The sequence below is a fragment of the Erithacus rubecula genome (assembly GCF_903797595.1).
Source record: "Erithacus rubecula genome assembly, chromosome: 17".
Taxonomy (NCBI): Eukaryota; Metazoa; Chordata; class Aves; order Passeriformes; family Muscicapidae; genus Erithacus; species Erithacus rubecula.
Genome location: NC_136669.1, coordinates 14,011,695 through 14,031,928, shown reverse-complemented (window position 1 = coordinate 14,031,928; position 20,234 = coordinate 14,011,695). Strand labels below are relative to the sequence as shown.

The 20,234-nt window shown below is 53.0% G+C and overlaps 1 protein-coding gene across 4 annotated transcripts in view; it reads right to left on the bottom strand.

The window, feature by feature from the left end:
• The window catches only part of WDR90 (WD repeat domain 90), a 33,009-nt gene extending 12,858 nt beyond the window's left edge, over positions 1-20,151 (bottom strand). For 2 of the 4 annotated variants that reach the window (XM_079321011.1, XM_079321014.1), the window contains exons 1-24: positions 18,503-19,129; positions 18,244-18,420; positions 17,879-17,996; positions 16,575-16,736; positions 15,286-15,409; positions 14,941-15,008; positions 14,731-14,846; positions 13,439-13,663; positions 12,756-12,824; positions 11,712-11,822; positions 10,951-11,096; positions 10,642-10,699; positions 9,325-9,443; positions 8,769-8,930; positions 8,014-8,141; positions 6,344-6,460; positions 5,602-5,837; positions 4,409-4,548; positions 3,753-3,883; positions 2,033-2,163; positions 1,488-1,655; positions 1,084-1,212; positions 444-577; positions 324-361 (exon numbers count right to left, since the gene is read on the bottom strand). In XM_079321011.1, coding sequence (XP_079177137.1) covers positions 324-361; positions 444-577; positions 1,084-1,212; positions 1,488-1,655; positions 2,033-2,163; positions 3,753-3,883; positions 4,409-4,548; positions 5,602-5,837; positions 6,344-6,460; positions 8,014-8,141; positions 8,769-8,930; positions 9,325-9,443; positions 10,642-10,699; positions 10,951-11,096; positions 11,712-11,822; positions 12,756-12,824; positions 13,439-13,663; positions 14,731-14,846; positions 14,941-15,008; positions 15,286-15,409; positions 16,575-16,736; positions 17,879-17,996; positions 18,244-18,420; positions 18,503-18,613 — 3,118 coding nt within the window. In that variant the 5' untranslated portion in view covers positions 18,614-19,129. Of the gene's footprint in view, positions 1-323; positions 362-443; positions 578-1,083; positions 1,213-1,487; positions 1,656-2,032; positions 2,164-3,752; positions 3,884-4,408; positions 4,549-5,601; positions 5,838-6,343; positions 6,461-8,013; positions 8,142-8,768; positions 8,931-9,324; positions 9,444-10,641; positions 10,700-10,950; positions 11,097-11,711; positions 11,823-12,755; positions 12,825-13,438; positions 13,664-14,730; positions 14,847-14,940; positions 15,009-15,285; positions 15,410-16,574; positions 16,737-17,878; positions 17,997-18,243; positions 18,421-18,502; positions 19,130-20,092 lie in introns of those variants that run through there. The other 2 variants (XM_079321013.1, XM_079321012.1) reach the window with 2 other exon arrangements.
• Between the last annotated feature and the right edge of the window lie 83 nt (positions 20,152-20,234).

The following is a 20,234-nucleotide window of genomic DNA, read 5'->3' as shown; positions in this document are numbered from 1 at the left end:
GCTTCCACAGAAGCCACTTCTCTGTGTTTTAAGAAAGAGAAGGACAGAGAGAAAGGGACAATAAGGGAGAAAGAAGACAGAGGAGAAGGAGGCAGAGAAATACAGAAGGCAAAAGTTGAAAATCTACCAGAAAGCCCAGAGTGGCTCTGCTCAGAACATCCCCACCTAGGCAGACTGAAGGGTGCCAATTAATCTGAGTCCTTCAAGGCTAATTAGCTGGTTTGCCCACCATTACATACTCCCTCAGGGAAGGAACTACCCCCCACAAATCCCTACCCTCTGGAAAAGCTGCCAGCACAACTCAGGGGAAGAGGCAAACTCACCTGACCTCAGCTGCAGTGTGGATGCAGGGGAACGAGCCCTGGGAAGGTGAGGAGACTGGAGTCACACAGGGATGGGGCACAGAAAGGGGACACAGGGAAGGCACTGCCCAGCACCATTACCTGCCTGGGGATGACCTGACTGGAGGTGGAGCTAGGAAATCCCAGAGGAAGATGGCATCCCCAACGCTGATGACGTGCTCTTGGTCTGGGGTGAAGGCGACCTGGTGCACAGGCTCTGAGTGGCCAATGAACACCTGGGAGAGAGCACACCTTGAGTCCTCCATCATCACTTGTCCTGTCAGGATGGGGTTACTCCACTCCCTGTCCTGCATAGCCAGGGTCTACAGGCCTCAGCAGAAGGATTTATCCACCTACAGTTCTCACACCTATGGGCTGTTCAACCTGGGGCCAACCTCCAACACACACATTTGGGGAAGGAAGAAAAGCTGAAGAGCCCAAAGTCTTATCCTGCCTGTGAAGCCTTGGGCGAGCCATTTTCCTCCCCATGTGGCCCTGTCCCTAACACAGAGCTATCACCTCCCTCTGTCCTTTATAGAGGCTCTCACTGGGATGCTCTGGCAGCCCCAGCCTGTGCCCACTGCTGGGCATTACTACAATGTGGGATCACAGCTGCATTTCCCTGCTGGGCAAACTGGGACTGGGCACACTGGGCAAAGTCATACAGAGCCCACTTGCTGCCCTCTTCTCTGGGGATTCAGCAATGCAGCACCACCCTCTGCCCTCCCTGTGTGGGCAGTACCTGGAAGTTGATGTTGAAGCGCATCCGATAGTCCCACACTTTGATGACCTTGTCACCAGCAGTGAGCAGGTACTGGCCATCCTTGCTCAGTGCCAAGGAGGAACAGGGCAGCTTGTGCACAGGGGACACCTGAGGACAAGAAATAGCACCATCAGTCTTAGCTGAGCTGGTTCATGTCCTTATTTACACTTCAGCAAGAGAACAGCAGTGTGACAGTGCAGAAAACAAGGACAAGCTTAAGCTCACCCTGAGCACGAGCACACTGGGACAGCTGCAGGCTTCCCACCTGTGTTTCTTTGAAGCCTGGGAGCTCCAGGAGGAGTTTTTTTCTCATTTAACCTCCCTTGCAGACAAGAAGTGCCCAGCCCCACAGGAGACCTCGCAGATGAATTTCAGTGTCCTACCTCTCTCACCAATCGTCCAGTTTTTGCATCAAGCACCAGGATTTTATTGGAAGAAGTGGATACCAGGAGCTCACCCTGATGCACAGGGCCAAAGCAGACCTTCACTGCAGAGTCCAACACAGTGCAGGTGCTGTGCAGGTCGAGGATGCTGATGTCCACCCTCAGCAGCTGTGGAACAAAAAGCCACTGAACAACCACTGCAGGAGCCTCAGGATTGCTCCCACGCTCCTAACACGAGGCTAAGGAGTCCTCTGGACCCTTCCCTTTCCACTTAATGAGGGGCTGCAGGTCCAGCTGATGCCCAGGAGAGCAGGTCAAGAGAGAGGTGAGAGCTGACAATCTCCACAGCACCTCTCCAAATTATCTTTCTAGAGGGGAACGAAGTCATGAGGAGAAGAAACCTTGAATTTGTTATTTCTGTCTCACAGAAAGACAAACAGGGAGCTCATTGTCAGCTGGTGCCCTGATTCACCTCCTTGGGTGCTGCCTGTGGAGTTTCCAGGGGACAGCCCTGTCCCCAGGAGCAAGGGCAGCCTGCTGGGTACCTCATCAAGTGAGCAGGCCTCCATCACTGTCACCACATACTTGGAGGGTCCCACGAAGGCCAGCAGGCGACTGTCCCCACTGACCACCAGGGTGTCCACACCACTGCCACCATCCCGGGCCACCACATTGCCTGGGGACACAGAGAGTGAGAGGAACAAAGAGAGAGTGAGGAGGAGCAAAGCCCACTCTGATGGTGCTGCTGAGCAGCAGCTGCAGCTTCTCCCAGCAACCTGTACTGTAGAAGATGCTACAAATTTCACTTACATACCCAGAATGTGCAGTGAACCACCTCAAAAACAAGGCTGAGATGCACAGCTTGTTGCCTGAGTGAACAAGCAGCATTTTCAAGGAGAGCAGAACAAAGTTAAAGGAATAAAATTGATTTCAGGGCTTATTTTTTAGCACCATGAGAGGAACTCTGCAAGATCTCAGCTGCAGCCTGGGTGTCTGAACCCAGAGCAGAATGAGGTCAGGGCTGAGCAGCACCACAATGATGTCAGTGCAGAGGGCAGAGAGACCCAGAGGTCTGAAAATCACAGAAATAACTGCAATTCTCTGCATTTATGCCATGACCATAATTCCACTGTTCTGTCCCTGGAACGTGACCAGGCAGCAAACACAGTTTCAGAGCAGAGTCACCATGTGAAGGTTCAGCTGCAGCACTGACACCAAACCTGGGTGATTTTGGATGAATTCCCTGATTCCTCCAACCCCTGTTTATTTTCCTATACACTTCCTGAGGCAGGTTCATCTTCTTTGTGCAATACTGCACTGTATAAATATCAGAGTTTGCTTTCCCTGCCCAAGCTTGTGCTGTCACAACTCATTTCCAAAGTGAACATTAAATGTGACACTAATTTTTCCAAACTGCCTTACCCCTGCCCTGCTGCCTCCAGCTCTCCACCAGCTCCATTCACCAGCACAGAGCAGCTCTGCTGCAGGCAGGATTAGGGCAACAAGCCACTTCAAACAAATTAAATTGTACATGCACAGAATTGAAAGAATCAGAGCTTAGGCATGAATAAATCTCAGTGACCCCAGCACATTCATGAAATCATCACACCAGCAGGATGAGAGGGTTTGAACCAGGACAGGTAGGGAAGTGCTGGCAGTCACTGGGGTTTGCTCAGACAGAAGGTACAAACAGAAATCACAGAATCATTGAGGTTGGGAAAACCCTCTAAGATCATCAAGTCCACTAACCCATGTCCCCAAATGCCACATCCACATGTCTTTTAAATCCTTTCAAGGGATGGTGACTCCACCCCTGCCTTGGGCAGCTGAGCCAGTGCCTGACCACCCCTTCCCCTGAAGGAATTTTTCCACGATCACATCTAAACCTCCCCTGGCACTTGAGGCCATTTCCCCTTGTCCTTATGCCTGGGAGCAGAGCCTGACCCACCCCTGGCTGTCCCCTCCTGTCAGGGAGTTGTGCAGAGCCAGAAGGTTCCCCCTGAGCCTCCTTCTCTCCAGGCTGAGCCCCTTTCCCAGCTCCCTCAGCCCCTCCTGGTGCTCCAGCCCCTCTGGACATGCTCCAGCCTCTCAGACCCCAGGACTGAAGGTGCCTCAGCAATGCCCAGTGCAGGGAGAATGACAAAGCTCAGAAGATTCATTGGGAAATATCCCTCCAAGCAGGCTGAGTTTGGGTTGGCCCTGGTATCAGAATGTCTGTGCTAATACAAGAAAAGAAGAAAGGCAATTTCAACCCTAGAGTCTTACCCAGAACTCTCAGAACCTGGGTTTTCCTTGCCACCAAGCTGTACAGAGCCAGAGTTCCCTGCAAGCAGGAGCTGAACATGAAATTGCCATCTGGAGAGAAGGTGAGCCCGGTGATTGCAGTGCGGTGCTGCCTGAAAGAGGGCAGAAAATGTGGAAAAACTGAGGAGAAAAAGGAATCACAGACAGAGGGAACAGTGGTGATGTTGAATGCAACATGGTGAAGAACCCAAGAGAATGAATTAACCAGGAACAGAGCAGAACTCCATTGTGCTCACCCCTGTAGCAGCTCAGGACAATCAACACTCCAGCTTGCCAGGAAACCAAGCAGCAAGCACAGTGCTCCAGCCTGGATGGAACCTGCTCCCTCTCCCTTTGGATCATCCTCCAAATCCCACACTGAGGCTCACAAGGGCTCCCTGCCCAGCTGCTCTCTAGGACAAGCCCTTTCCTACTGCTGTCCACTGGGAAGTCACAAAGAAAGTCCTCGTGGCTTTCACAACTTGGGCTTTCACCACCCAAAGCTTCGGCACAGCGGGATCTGTCCCAAACCCACCCAGCTGGCACTTGAGGCTTGTGGAGCTCCATGATTGCCACTGTGGCTCTGTCTCATCACCAGGACACCCAGTTAGACCCCATGCAGCTCCCACTTCACTCACTTGTGCTCCAGCAGGAGGTCAGAGGCAGCCAGGCTGAAGGTCCGCACCACCCCGCTGTCAAAGCCACAGGCCAGGATCTTCCAGAAGGGGTGGAAGGCCACAGTACAAGGAGCTTCTTCTGCAGCTGAGAAGTCATACAGCTGCAAGGAAGAGACACCATGGGCATGAAGCTGCAGAAGACTGGAGCTGCAGCTGGACCCAACAACTGGTCAAGCCTCACATCTCCACCATGAGCATGTGCTCCTGCCTGGATGGATCCAAAGCCCAGTGAAGTCCTGGGTGTTTGGGTATTTAGATAAAGCCCTTAGGTGTTATGGTTTGTGCTAAAAAAACTTTAAAAAATGGAGGAAAAGGAAATAGTTTTGTCTAACAATACTTCAAAACTGTACTTCCAAAGGGACTCTTGCCCACAGTACCCCTCATTCTTCAGGGAGGGCTTCTGAACTGTGGGTCTTTGATAATTAGATCAAACACCAGGGTGTGCTGGGTTGAAATGGCCAGAAATGTGTATTCTATCTCCATCTGTTAAAATGGGCCATCTTTAAACCAGCTGGAACAATCATCTTTATCTTTTCCACAGCCCATCCTCCCTCCAGGAAGATATCATCTGTTAATGGGCCATTCAGTCCCACTGTGTGACTGATAAAATTACATCATCCCACTGGGAGATGCTCCAGCCAGGGAAGGAGCCAAGCATTTCCTACCCAGATAAAAACTGAGATTTTGGACACCAAGATATCATCTTTCCACTGGATTCCAGAGGAAAACCAGACCTTTCCATGTCATCCCTGGACCTTCAGAGGAAAACTGCACCACTACAGGAGCACTGCTCCAGCTGAATCACATCTTCCACTGCAGGAGGATGCAGCCACCATTGAATGGGACTAATACCAACACCCTGACTGACTGACTGATGAGTGTCAGGTTGGATTCTGACTCTGGCAGGGTTGGGATTGTTTGTAATACTGTACTTCTATTTTAATTTTCCCAGTAAAGAACTGTTATTCCTAATTCCACTATCTTTGCCTGAGAGCCCCTTAATTTCAAAATTATAATAATTTGGAGGGAGGGGGTTTACATTCTCCATTCAAAGAGAAGCTTCTGCCTTTATTGGCAGACACCTGTCCTTCAAACCAGGACACAGGGAGACTCTTAATACACATGAAACACCAGCTGCCTCTTGTCTCACCAACCTGCTGCCTGGAGGGGAGGTCCCACACTCGGATGGTGTTGTCCTGGGACACTGTTGCTATCTGCTTCCACTTGCCCTCCACTGAGAAGCCCAGCACAGAGCCCTTGTGAGAGCGCATCAGCGTGTTGTAGTCCTGGGCCTGGATATCCAGGTAGCCCAGATTCCCAGAAGCTGTCGTGGTCAGGACTTTGTGGTTGTCTGGGCTGATGCAGACAGAACTCACTGAAGCCTCATGCTCTGGGGAAAGACACAGGAGTCAATAAATCCTTTGGGAAACAAGCAGCTGGAACACAACTGCAGACCCACATTTAGGAAAACAATGCCCACTGGAATGAGCAGCCCACGACCTGAACACTGAATGCTTGCAGGTCTTTGAATGCTTGTGAGTTTAGTGACAGGTTAGAGAGATCAATCTCTGCCCTTCCTAACATCCCTGGGCCCTGCTGAAATGGTGATTGTTTCAAAAACAACCAAGAACAGCTCAACTTCTTCCTTAATTTTCCATGGACAGATGAGCCATGGCTAGAAGGGCACAGAAATCAAGATGGAAGGTCTGTTCTCTCCTAGGAGATCCTGCCTTTCTCCTATGAGTTACAACAATAAACATGAATAATTACCATTGAACTGGCAGCCAGCCTGGAGGCAGCACACACAGCACAGCCCTCACTGCTGAGGATTGCTGTGGGAGCTCTGGATCTGCAGCAGATGTGGAGCTCAGAAGGATCACTCCCACCTCTACTCACCTGCCTCTAAGACAGCAGCTGAGAAGTCCAGCAGCCACAGCCTCATGTAGCCATCCTCTGATCCCGTGGCACAGAAGGTTGAGGATATGCTGATACTGTTTATAGCAATCCCAAGGCCTGGAAACCCAAAAACCAACACTTTATATAGGTAAAACAAGAAAACTCAACCTGAGAGGGGGCCCATCCAAGAGCTGAGTCTGTTAGTCCACCCCAGGTGGAGCCTGAGGAGGATGCAGGAAGCCCACAGTGACTGGCAGAACAGACTGAAGGGTCTCAGCCAGCCCTTTTCAGGCTCCAAACTCCTCTTTACCACTGTGAAACTCTTGCCAGGCACAGAAAATTCCTACCCATGTCATATTTTTGCCTCAAACAGCATTCTGTAGCAAAGGGTATCCCAGATAAACTGCCTGAGGTACAAACCCTTTCATTGCCATGTCCCAAAGCCTCCTGCAGAAGGGAGATACAGATCCACAAACTCGGAGGTTTTGATTCATAGAATGATTAAGATTGGAAAACCTCATTGAGTCCAACCATTATCCCACCACCAGCCCATGTCCCCAGGTACCCATCCACAGACATTTTTAACATTTCCAGTGACAGAACAGGCAGCTTGTTCCAATGTCTTATCACACTTTCAGTCAAGAAATTTTACCCAAAATCTAACCTAAATTCAGGTATAAATGCCATAAGTTAGAGCCAGCACTGAGACCAGGAGGCACCAAGGATTTAGTTTCATCTCCTTTTGGGCCCTTTCTTGCCCGTGAAGTGAGAACTGCAGTTACACACCTCTCAAAGGCCACATTATAGATTAATTAGCTCAATTTGCCAAAGCAAACTATGCACTAAGTTTCAAGATATCAGAGCAATCACACTTGAAAGTGAATTCTTCCTGCTGTTCAAGTTAATGGAAGAGCTGAAAGTTGGTCTACTTAATGTACAGCAACAAAGATTCCCCAAACGCTCTGCACCAGCTGAATAATGAAAAAATCCCCAAATTCATCTTTTTTGTTAATCTTAGTTCTTTTTCCATCTCTCCATTAAGTCTCCCATCAGCAAATGAAGACCTTGTCTAATGTTTCTAAAAGTAGTGTTTCTCTGAAAGTGCAATCAGCATTTAAAATGCTAAAATCTTTCTTAAAATGATACTTTGCTGTACTAAGGAAGATTATTTGCAGTCCTTAAGAGGCAAATAGCAATGATCTAATCAACCCCAAAATAATCTTTCAGCAGTAGGTAAAGAACTGGTAGGTTTGAACAGATTTCTGACCCCAATGGTGGTGGAAGTGGTCCCTGGTTGTTCTCCCCCCTCTCCTACCTGACCTGCTCCTGCCTGCTCCTCCTCCCAACTGAGCTGCTCCTGCCTGCTCCTGCTCTCACCTGAGCTGCTCCCTGCCTGCTCCTGCTCCCACCTGAGCTGCTCCCTGCCTGATCCCACCTGAGCTGTTCTCTGCCTGCTCCTGCCCCCACCTGAGCTGTTCTCTGCCTGCTCCTGCTCCTACCTGAGCTGCTCTCTGCCTGTTCCCTGCCTGCTCCTGCTCGAGCTGCTCCCTGCCTGCCCCTGCTCCCACCTGAGCTGCTCCCTGCCTGCTCCTGCCCCCACCTAAGCTGTTCTCTGCCTGCTCCTGCCCTTGCTCCCACCTGAGCTGCTCCCTGCCTGCCCCTGCTCCCACCTGAGCTGCTCCCTGCCTGCTCCTCCCCATCCCTCTGGGGCTGTGCTGGCAGCAGGCGCCGTGCGCTCCTCACACAGAGATTCTTGCAGTCCACCTCCAGCACGTGGCCACTCTTGCTGCACACAAAGCTGTAAAAAAATAAAAACAGGAGAGTCTTTTTTAGTAAAAAAACACCTTGGTTTACCTTGGTTCAGTTGGTTTGTGTAAAGCAATCCTAGCTCACAAGTAGGTCAACAAGGTGTCTGAGTGTTCCACACACCTCCAAAGAAGTAGAGAAACAGAAATTAGCAAAAGAGCTAAAAGCTTGCCATGAAGTCCAGAAAGGAGCCTCCCTCTGCCAAAGGCTGGCTGAGTTGACAGTTCTGCCTTTGTGGGACAGCATGGGGTGGCAACAAAGGTCTGGCTTTGAGGATTAAAATAAAACAACAAAGTGTGTGTCTGTATGCAAGAGAATGTGTATCAGGCTCCTCCTGCTGACCCAGGAATCCAACAGAGCTTCAGGTGGGGAGAGAACAGCAGCATGGCAACATGAAAGAGGCTGTTCTGTGAGCAGCCAAACCCCTTTCGGGAGGTGACACATGCTGAGTGGGGAGAGCCTCTCCCAGCTCCAGAAGGCAGCTGCATTTTGAGGGAGAACCCCAGCAAAGCTCTGTGGTGGAGGGGGGGGAAGGCAAATGGTAAGCAGAGAGAGGTGCAGAGCTCGCAGGACAGGTGGCAGTGACAGTGACAGTGGCAGTGACAGTGACAGGCCTTACAGCACATGGTTCTCTGGCTCCTGCTCCTGCCCTGGCCCCTCCTGGAAGGCCAGGTCGCTGAAGTGCAGGCAGTGGTACTCGCCCAGGGCCACGGGACACGAGCGCAGCGAGCCGCTCCGCACCCGCCACAGCCGGACACTGTCCCGGCCACACGACACCATCCTGCACAGAGACACTGCTGAGACCAGGGCACGCCTCCCCAGCCCTCAGGGAAGGGCAGTGTCCCCAGGGCCCCTGACTGAGGACAGGACTGGCAACAGGATGGCTGCAGCACCACAGATCCCCCCCAGCCACGCCACAGTTATCAAATTAAAGTGGTTTGGGGTGAAGGGACCTTAAAGCTCATCTTGTTCTACCCCCTGCCATGGGTAGGGACACCTCCCACTATCCCAGACTATCCCAAGCCCTGTCCAACCTGGCCTTGCACACTTCCAGATATGGGGCAGCCACAGCTTCTCTGGGCACCCTGTGCTGTGGGCCTCCCACCCTCACAGGGAACAATTCCTTACCAATATCTAAGAATCAATACTTTCAGTTTCTCTTCCTGGCACACTACCTGGTGTCATCAAAGAAAGCAATCTTCATGGCCTGGATGTCCACATCTGTGTGTGCTTTGGCCAGCACAGTCACACTTCCACCACGGGTCACCTGAGCAGTGTTCCACACCACCACCATCTGAAGCAAGAAAATATGATGGGAGACCTGCTCAAAACCTTGGCAGCAGAAGAGTTTTTCCTCCAGCAGCTGCTCCAGAGCTGGGCACAAAGTATTGATAACAGAGCTGGAGCAGGGAAATAAAACCATTGCACAGAGGGTTTAGGAGAGTCCAACAGCTTTGCTAAGCTTCATGGCAATATCCCTGTCTACAATCCATAATTAGAGGTTCTAAATCCCAGGGCTGCCTGGCAACAGGGCTCAGACTTGGAAAGAAAATCCACAGAGCAGTGGGAACTGTGCCTGCTGGGATACAGGAGCTGTCCCAGGGCTGAGGGAGCAGGAGGCAGCACGTGTCCACTGCTCAGTGCAGGCCTGTGTGCCCTCAGTGCCCATCACCAGGGGCAATAGTCAAACCCTCTGCCTAAAGCAAAGGGACAGGTGCCTGCAGAAATGCAGGAGGATGCTCTGCATTCCAGCACAGTGTTTAAACCAAAGCCAGCATCACCTCAGAGGCTGGGATGGGCTGAGGCATCACCCTGGGAGAGGCACTCCCCCAGCACCCCCATTCTCCCACCGTGTTTCCCCCCTCCCAATCCCACCCCCCACCAGCTCCCACACAGATCACAGAACAGAGCCACATGCTGGGAAAAACACAAAGCACTGTGTGGTTTTTCCTTCACTTAGTGATGGCACAGCTAATTGCTGATGGTCGTCACTAAAGGATGAAAACAGTGGATGAAAAACAGTTCCACTGACAAAACAAAACCCCCAGTCCCACGGAACAAGTTTATTTTTGACTGCCACACGTGGGATCTGCGTCATCCCCAGCTACAAAGCTGGGAGGCAGCTCCACTGCCCGGCATCCCTTCCCACAGTCATGCCTAGAGCTGGCAGATTTCACCTCACATCTTGCTCTAAATGCTATTAAAATAAAGATATGATCCCATCACTCTGCCTGGGTCCTAGCTGGGACCATTCCAGGGATAGAACAGCCCCAAAGCACAACCCCAGCAGGTCTCTCCAGCTGCTTCCAAAAGGATTTGTTCGCTTGCAGAAGCATCAGGCAGAGGGAAAGTATTCTCTAGGCAGAGAAAAGGATGTGACCCAAGAACATGCCTAGGACAGCCAAGAGCAGAGGTTTGCCTGGAAAATAACTACAGAATCTGGGAGAACAGCTCTGTCAGGGAAACCTCCCAGCCCCAGGGTCAGCTCTCACCGTTTTGCTGTGCACATCCTTCCCAACACCACACAGAACAGATCCACTGTGGGAAAAGCTGCAAGAAAAGAGACCTGGTGAAAAACAGCTCCTTGTACCCTGGGTTCATCCCCACAGGGCATGAAAGGGGACAAGTTGTGGGGATGGGGAGAGAGAAAGACCTGAGGGATAAAGTGAGCAGAGAGCTGCAGCACATCCAGGCCAGCTGCCAGCAGGTTCAGTGACAAGCACAGGCAGCTGTAACTCACCCCCACTCTGTGACACAGCAACAGCACGGAGAGGCTGCCGTGCTGCAGTGCTGCCACACACCTGAGGGACACGAGGGACTGCAGGCAGGTTTTGAAGAGGCAGAGGCAGGATCCTGTGGGGAAGTGCCAGAGGCGGCCCAGGCTGCGCGGGCCGGCCTGAGCCGAGGCCAGCAGGGCGCTGCTCCCGCCCAACGCCAGCGCCGCCACCTGCGGGAGCACGGACAGGAGCTGCACACCAGGAAATATTGTGAATTGATAGCTAGCAAAAGATTCTGAGAATGTGGAAACCCTACGTGAGATTGGAACAAAAGCAGTTTTTGACTGAGCGGCTGGAGAGCAGCAATGTGGATGCTTGGAGATCTTCTCCCTTTGTTAAGATAATGCCAGTTGCTGCAAATACCAAAGAGCCAGCAGAGACCCTCTCCAGGCATGACAGGAAGGGTCCAAGATAAGGTTTAGAGATAAGAAAGTAATAAAACGTGGTAATGCAGCAATTCCCATAGGTTGTATGTAAATGTTAGAGAATTTGTATCCTGTATTAGATTGGTTAGTGGAAATTAGAATATTCAACATAGAAGATTTATTGTGTTGCAAATGGGAAAATCTCTCTCTCACTTTGCTCTTTTATTTCCCTCTCTTATCTCTTAGACCTCCTACCAACCCCTACTGTCTTTCTGCCCTGCTCTGAGCTACAGGGCCCTTTTCACCCACGTCCTACGCAATAAACTACAAACTTCAAGACAAGAATATAGAGAGTGCCCGAGTTTGTCCTGACCATCATCCACCAGGCTCCCACAGCAGGGCAGCAAGGGCTGCACTCACCTTGTCTGTGTGGCCAAGGAAGAACCTCTGCTCACCAGTCTTGAGGAGCAGGGCGACGATGACAGCGTGGCAGGGGTACACCACAGCCCTGCTGTCCCGTGTCCACAGAGCCTGCAGCACCAACACAGGGGGACACAGCTCCAGAACTGCCCCACAGCCCAGGCACAGAGCTTCCCCAGCCCTGGAAGTGCTCAAGGCCCGGCTGGATGGGGTGTGGAACAAGCTGGGCTTGCAGGAGATGGCCCTGCCCATGGGCTTTAAGGTCCCTTCCCTACTATTGAACAGCAGATCCAGGGAAAATTACATTGCTGGCAGAGCCTTGACCTGACTGAACCAAACCAACCCTTCCTTTACCCTAACACAGATCACAAGCAAGGCCCAGTGTGCCACAGAAACAACCCAAAACACAGCCCTTCCTTCCCAGCCTCCAACAAACAGCACCAATTTTAATGTGTTAAACTAAAATTTAGTGAAGAGTCTGGAGCACAAGTCTGAGGAGAAGCAGCTGGGGGGCCTCAGCCTGGATCTTCTGTCTCTGCACAACTCCCTGACAGTGGGGGACAGCCAGATGAGGGTCAGGTTCTGCTCCCAGGGAACTGGGACAAGACAAGAGGAAACATCTTCAAGTGCCAGGGGAAATTTAGGTTGGATACTGGGAAAACTTTTTCACAGAAACAGTGTTCAGGCACTGGGACAGCTGTCCAGGGCAGTGGAGGAGTCACCATCCCTGGAGGGGCTTGAAAGACATGTGGATGTGGCACTTGATGACGTGGGTCAGTGGTGGGCTTGGGAATCCTGGGAAACCAATTGGAACTGCCCTCTTTAAAGGGCTTTTCCATCCTGTGATTCTGTCTAATGGACCCATAATTTTTCATTCACCATCCTAACAGCAGAGCAATTCTCACAGATACTCATGCCCATCCACTTTGGGATCATTTTCCACACCAAGCAGTGCCACACTCAGCTGCTTTTCACACTCCCAAAACATCCATATCCTGGCCAGACAATGACAGACCAACTCCCCAAATCATCCAAGCCACTGACCCATTTGGTGCTGCATCCTCCAAAGCCAATAATTGTTCTCAGCTTCAGGATGGGATCTGGCACAAGCCCCTGGAAAAGAAAACCAGACAGCACCATCATGCTTAGAGCCAGGCTGGGGTCCTGCCTCCATGGGGCTCTCTGTGAAACACAGAGGCAGCTTTGGGTTTTTCTGTCAGAGGGGACAACTTTAAAGCATTTAAGCTGGCAGCAGGAGGAGCTGGGGTTTCTGAGTTAAGCAGCTCTCCCATCCAGCCCCAGTGGTGTCCTGGGGCTACTGTGAGAATCCCAGACTGGGTTGGGTTGGAAGAGACCTTAAAGTCCATCCCCTGGTCATGGACAGGGACACTTTTCAATAGCCCAGGTTGCTCCAAGCTCTGTCCAACCTGGCCTTGGACACTTCCAGGGCTGTCCTGCAACCAGGGCTCACCTGTGGGATGGCATAAGGCCCAGAGCCCTTCCTGTACACACCTGGGCAAACCTGTGGCTTAGGGTCAGCACATTTGAACACAGGGTTCCTCTGTCAAGGCAAGTAGGGTGCTGGTGGGAAGAACTGCTCATCAGAAAAAGACATTTTGAACTCTGCAAGTTTAACTGAAATACAGTGTGGATCTTGTGTTCCCTCTCCCCCTACATTAAAAATAAACACCCCAAAGTCACCTTGTGACCCTCCAAACTTCACACACCTCCTCTGAGCCAGGGACAGGTCGGGGTGTCTGTCTCCCCCTCTGATGAGCATAGACGTGGATGCCACCATCACTGAGTGGCAGTGGCTGTCCTGTGTCCCCTGCACTGTGCAGCTTCTGCTTCTCCTCCATGGGGCCTCCAGCAGGCTCAGCTCTTGGAGGCCCTGGCACTGCCAGGTGAACCTCAGGGATGCTTTTGGTGATCACAGGACACCGATGTGGCACCTGAGAATGAGGAAAGCCTCAGGCAGAGCTCAGTTCTGCCAGTGCCCTTCACCTGCCCAGGGGCAGAGACAGGGAGACATTCAAATCTGTCCTGAGGGCTCTTCACAGCAACACAAACAAGGAGGATAAAATGGGGAGGGAGAGCAGCCCTGTGGGTACCTGGCTTGGCCAGGTTGTTAACCAGCTGCTCTCCTTATGCTCCCAGTTTGTCTGTACACAGTTCATCTCCCTCAGACAGCAAACCAGTCATGTCAAATGATGCTGGAGCTCTGGCAAGTCTGGCACTGCCCTGGGGAGACTGGTCAGTGCCCAACCACCCTCTGGGGGAAAAACCTTTATCTAGTATCCATTAAAACCTCTCCTGACAGCTCCAGCCATTCCCTGGGTCCTATCCCTGTCACAGAGAGCAGAGATTGGAGCTGCCACCCCTGACAAGGTTTGACCTCAGTCTCTTTCTCTCCACCTGATCAAACCAAGTCACTACTGTACCTCTCACTCTTCCCCTCTAGACCAGCCTCACCATCCTCATGGCCATCCTTTAGACACTTTCTAATAAGAAAGATTGTGCTCCTCAATTTGTCCCTCTCCACAGTATGAGGATGGCTCCCCCCAGTCCCTCTCCCAACATCACCACCATGCTGGTAAGTCAGTCTGGACACCAGCTCCCACATCACCCTCAGTGGGGAAGGGGAAACCAAGATGAGGGCAGCTGCCTGCAGCCCCAGCAATCCCAGCTCCATACACTGCTCTGCCCCCTGAGGGCACTTATCACATTCCTTAGTCTCCAGACATCACTTCCTTATCTATGATTTGAAGACAAACTGATCTGCTGCCTCCACAGAGACAGAAACAATGGATGTCTGGAGATTTCAAGGTACTTGGCACATCTCCTGTCTCTGTGCTGCACCACACTGAACCTTCAGACTGCAGGGCTCTGGTCACCAGACTGTGCCTGGAACAGCTGCCAGTGACAACAAGCAGCTTCTACATCTTAAATAAAGACACAGATGCAGGGAAAAGCTCTATGGGAAGCAGGAAGGAAGGAGCTGCAGCCTCCTCCAGGGTACACTTACAGCTTTGGGACTGGTTATCTGCTGGACCAGGGACAGGCGGTCAGAGACTGCTCTGGAGAGTGTCACCAGCTGGGTCAGTGAATGGCCAGGCCCCTCCAGGACTTGGTCACCTGGGCAACACAAGCAGCAGGTTGAGCTCTTTTAGGAACCCAGAGCACACAACTGGGGTGGCACAGCCTTGCCTGCTGTCCCCAGCATTCCCACCTGCCACAGGACTCGGGAAGCTCTTCTGGATGGAGTTGTGCAGCAGCTTAGCCCCCTCAGATGGGAACCTGAGCAGAACCAGAGGAAGGCACCGTGTCATTGGCATATTGTATTGGCACCTGGTACCTCAGCCTGCCACAGAGGCCTCTTCACTGCCTCCTGTAATATCCCCTTTTGCCTCATGGTCCTTCAAATAAGGCAGATGGCATTAAGGGTGTCACCTAAATGCCCACCTGCACCCCAGGTTCACCTGGATCTGTCATTCCTTAAGTGGCACTGCCCATCCTGCCCTTCCCAGGGGCATGGGGAGGTCTGGGAGCTGCAGTGGGGTTGGAGCAGCCATACCTGATGTAGTCATAGAGGTCATGCCACTTCTCCCCCTTGGGCACAGGGAAGGCCAGATCCCGGGGCATGGGGGCGATGCCGTGGCAGGACAGGTCACCGAGCCGGGCCCCAGCGAATGTCACACCTGCCAGGACAGGGACACACACTCTGAGCTCTCCAAGCCCAGGGAGCTGCCTGCAATCACACTCCCTGTGGGATATGGGCACAAAGCACTTCCCACCTGAGAAACAAAGCCTGAGGTTTGTAACAAACCTACCCTGCACAGCAACTCCCAACCTCCAAAGAAGAGTCCAGAGCACAAACCCCTGAATTCCAGTTAAAACCCCCAGGCTCAAGCTTCATGTCATTTCTGTTCACTGATTCAGCAGTTTCACATGATTTCTCTTAAGGCTCTTTGCCCATTTTCTTGTCATGTCTCCTCCATGTATTTTTAAATTTAGGAGAGTGAAACAGGAAAGGTTTCAGGAAAGATACAATAAATTTCAGGAATTTCAAAGCAGCCCTATAACTTCTTCCTCACTGATGCTTCCCAGCAGGCCAGGCAGTTCAGACAGAATTCCAGTACGAAAAAGGAAAGACAGAAAACAAAGGATTTGACCAAAGTACCTCTGCCACACTGAGCAGGTGGATAAAAAAAGCAGGCTGGAAGATTTTTGACACAAAAAAATCACATGCTTTTCCAGCAGATAAAAGGGCAAGTCCTGCAGAAGTGAGGCTTGATCAGACCTTTCATTTTTATCCCTGAAAAGATTCCTAACCTTTGAAAGATATTTAACTTTGCTCTTTTCATTCACTTTTACAGCTGGAAAATCAGAGGCTACTTTCCTCCAGAGTTTGGAGACTGTATTCCATTCCAGATTTCCTTCCAATGCCAAGAGTGGTGGGGAAGGATTTTGGACAAGAGCCTGGAGGAACAGGACAAGGAGGAATGGCTTCCCACTGCAGATGGCAGGGATGGATGGGATATTGGGAAGGAATTGTTCCCTGGGAGGGTGGGCAGGCCCTGGCACAGGGTGCCCAGAGCAGCTGTGGCTGCCCCTGGATCCCTGGCAGTGCCCAAGGCCGGACTGGACACTGGGGCTGGGAGCAGCCTGGGACAGTGGAAGGTGTCCCTGCCTGTGTGGAAATAACATTGTACCAAATATTTTGCCCTTTCTGTTCAAGTCATAAAACACCAGCAGCCCAGTGCTCTGCCAGGGCTGCAACCTCAGCTTTGAACCCCCATGGGGTCCCCCCAGTCTGGGCTGGAGTCTCAGGATAAAGCAGGGGCCAAGCTCTGGGCTCCTCACCTGGCTCAAACAGCAGATCACTGGTGCAGAGGTTTTTCACGAGCAGGTTGCAGCAGAGTTTGACCCCCCTGAGGTGGCTGTAGCTGCAGCTCAGGTACAGGGCCAGGATGGAGGGCAGGTCCAGCACCAGGCACGTCCAGCGCACATCAGCCGGGGCTGCACCTGGGAGGAGAGCACAGCTGGGGAAGGGATGTGGGAAACAGCTGCAGACATGGACCTTTGTTGGAAGCCTTGAAACTTGCTGTGTTGACAAGCACTGACCCTCAAGAAAACACTGCTTTTGACCTAAGGCCTTGGAGAAGGCTTTCAAATTTAAATGATAGAACTAAGATCACAGCTGTGTAGTTTGAATAGAAGTGTGTAATGTCACAAAGTGGAAAATTTGGAATATTTGAGGTTTTAGAATATAGTGGTATAGAGGGCAAGATGGAGATTTTGGGGTGGAGGTTTCTTTCTTCTTCACAAGTCTAGGTGGGATCGTGTTTAACTGCACAGAAAAATTCACATTGAGTCATGAGTGTTTGATTACTAGGTGAAAAGTAAAAATAATTTAGGTATTAGGTCTTAATTGGACAGATTGGGCTTAAAAGACCTTGTAACGAGAGATAGATCACCATTTTGCCATTTTTAGCTTGTTAGCTAGAAGTGCTGTAGCATTCACTGTAACATAGATAAAAATTAATAAACATCTGAGTCCAAACACAAAATTCCATCTCTAGACCTTTTAATCCCAACTCTGGAAGAAGACAAAAAAGAAGACTAAAACGTGATAGACCTTGCTGGACAAGAGACATAAGGTTCACAGGGTTCACTACAAAGTATTTACCAGGAAAGATTCCCACCAGGCCTGTGCCAAGTGAGAAATGGGAAAACAAGTCTTATAGGCTCAGGGGTGGGGAAGGACAGACAGGCATCCCACCACCTCCATGGGCTCATGCCTGGCCTGACACTGCACCCCACTGTTTGGGAAAACAGGGATAGGGGACAGCCCGGCCAGGAGCTACAGCTCTGATCTGGCTGCAGAGGGGCTCCTGCTCAGGCCCACCACTGCTATCATAAAATCCTGGAAAGGTTTGGATTGGGAGGGACAACCTTGAAACCCATCTCATTCCATCCCCCTGTCCTGAGCAGGGACACCTGCCACTATCCCAGCTTGCTCCACACCCCATCCAAGCTGGCCTTGGACACTGCCAGGGATGAGGCAGCCACAGCTTCTCTTCAGATGCATCAAGCCAACTTGAGAACTCAATTTACTCTCTAACAGTTTATTTTGGTGGTGTGCCAGCCCAGCCCCAGCTCCTCACCCCGCTGGGCTGTGCCCTCACTGGCTGCCCCACAGACGAAGGGGAACTGGAGCCAGGTGGGCGTGGACTTGAATTCCTTGAAGAGGCTGGAGAAGGAGATGCGAACCACCTGGTTTTCCTGGGAAGAGACACACACACGGAGCTTTAGTCACCCTGGTGGCTTTGGCAGGGAAGTGCTACAGAGGAGAAGGTATGTGGCCCTGTCTCCTGTCCCCTCCACGTCCCCAGTGGAAATGCCACCAGGATGGAAGCCATCTCCACCCTGGGGTGACCCACCAGCAGCAAAGAGCAGCCACGTCCTGCCCCCAAAGCCCACCAGTGCCATCCCCAATCAGCAGTTTTAGAAGCCACCCTGTGTCACAGACCTTGGTGGTGACATCCAGGTGCACGAGGAAGTGCTTGCGGGGCAGGGGCCTGAAGAGCAGGTAGAAGTAGCGCCCTGTCAGCCCCAGGGACTGTGTCCCTGCCCGTGGCAGCTGCAGGTAGCTGCTGGCTGGGTTGGAGCCTCGGATCCGGTAGATTGTTCCCTTCAGCCTCGTGTCCTTTGGAAACCAGGGAAAGGTGGGGTGGGTCAGCAGTGCCCGCCCTGGGGCAGTGCCCCCCACCCCAGGGTGCCCCCGTTACCGTGAGGGCGGCCACGTCCCCCTCCTTGGCAGAGCGCTTCCACTCCTCCACACGGAAGTGCTTGAAGATGTTCAGGTAGGGACGCTGCCAGGCTGCCAGCACCGGGATCATCGGGGGACAGAACCACAGCCTGGACACCCCTCACTGCCCCCTCTATGCCCCTGGGTCCCCTGCCCTGCTAGCACCCCACTGTCTGCATGTCCCTCCCCAGCCCCAGTGGCAACCTTATGATGCACACCCAGTGATGCCTCCATAATCTCTTTACCCCAATTCCCCCCAGCCGTGGTGACACCCCCAAGCCCTACTGTCCTGCTGATGATCCCATTACTCCCCCTCCTCCAGCCCCAGGAATTCCGCTGGAACCTAAGCCCTGCACTCCTCCAGTCCCAATGACATCCCCACCATCTCCACAGCCCTGACCCTGCAGCCCCGGTGCTGTCTCTGTGCCCCGAGCATGGCGGCACTCCTGGTAACCTCATATTCCAGGTCCTCCCACCCTGGTGACAGCCCAGTATCTCCATGTCCCAAGCCTCCCTAGCCCTGGTGGCACCCCATTAACTCCATGTGCAGAGTCTCCATGGCCAGTGATGCCCTTGTATCTCAGTGTATGCAGCCCTCCAGATCCAATGACACCTCCAGTACCCCCATACTCTGAATCCCCCGTGCCTGCTGACACTGCCCCGAGCCCCTGAGCTCCAGTGAGGACCCTGTTACTGCCGTGCTCTGAGCCCCGACTCCAACCAACCCCAGCACGACTGACATCCCTTTACCGCCACGCCGCAAACCCACAGACCCCACAGCCCCCGGTAACCGCGTGCTCCAGAAGTTCCCCCGTGCCCGGAGCCCACCCCTCCCCCGGTGACGCCCCCGTTATCCCTGTGCCCCGAACCCCGCCAGAGCTGCCCCAGCCGCGGTGACACTCCCGGCACCCGCGTGCTCCGACCTCTCACAGCCGGTGATGCCTCGGTTTCCCTATCCCCACTGACGCCCGTGTCCCCCTACGCCCGGGAAGCCCGCGATCGCACCGTGTGTCCCCCCCACGCTCAGTGCCGCCCCCATGTCCCCCATCCCCGCTCACACCCCCATCACCCCGTGTCCCCCCATGCTCAGCCATGTACCCCATCACCCCGTGCCCCTCCATGCTCAGTCATATCCCACATCCCCGCTCACACCCCATTATCCCGTGTCCCCCATCGCCGCTCACACCCCCATTACCCCGTGTCCCCCATCCCTGCTCACACACCCCATTACCCCGTGTCCCCCCATTACGCAGTGTCCCCCATCCCCGCTCACACCCCCATTACCCCGTGTCCCCCCATTACGCAATGTCCCCCATCCCCGCTCACACCCCCATTACCCTCTGTCCCCCCATTACCCTCTGTCCCCCCATTACCCCGTGTCCCCCATCCCCGCTCACACCCCCATCACCCCGTGTCACCCCATTACCCCGTGTCCCCCATCCCTGCTCACACCCCCATCACCCCGTGTCACCCCATTACCCCGTGTCCCCCATCCCCGCTCACACCCACATCATCCCCTGTCCCCCCTTCAATCCCCGCTGTCGCCCCCGGTCCCCCCGCGTCCCCCCACCTGCCGCCATGGCGCGCGCCGCCGGCTCAACCGTCCCGCGCGGCCGCAGCCAATCAGCGGCGCGCTGCCGCATATCACGTGATTACACCCCGCCCACAGACCCGCCCCCGCGCTCTGGCCACGCCCCCTGTCCCTCCCCGCG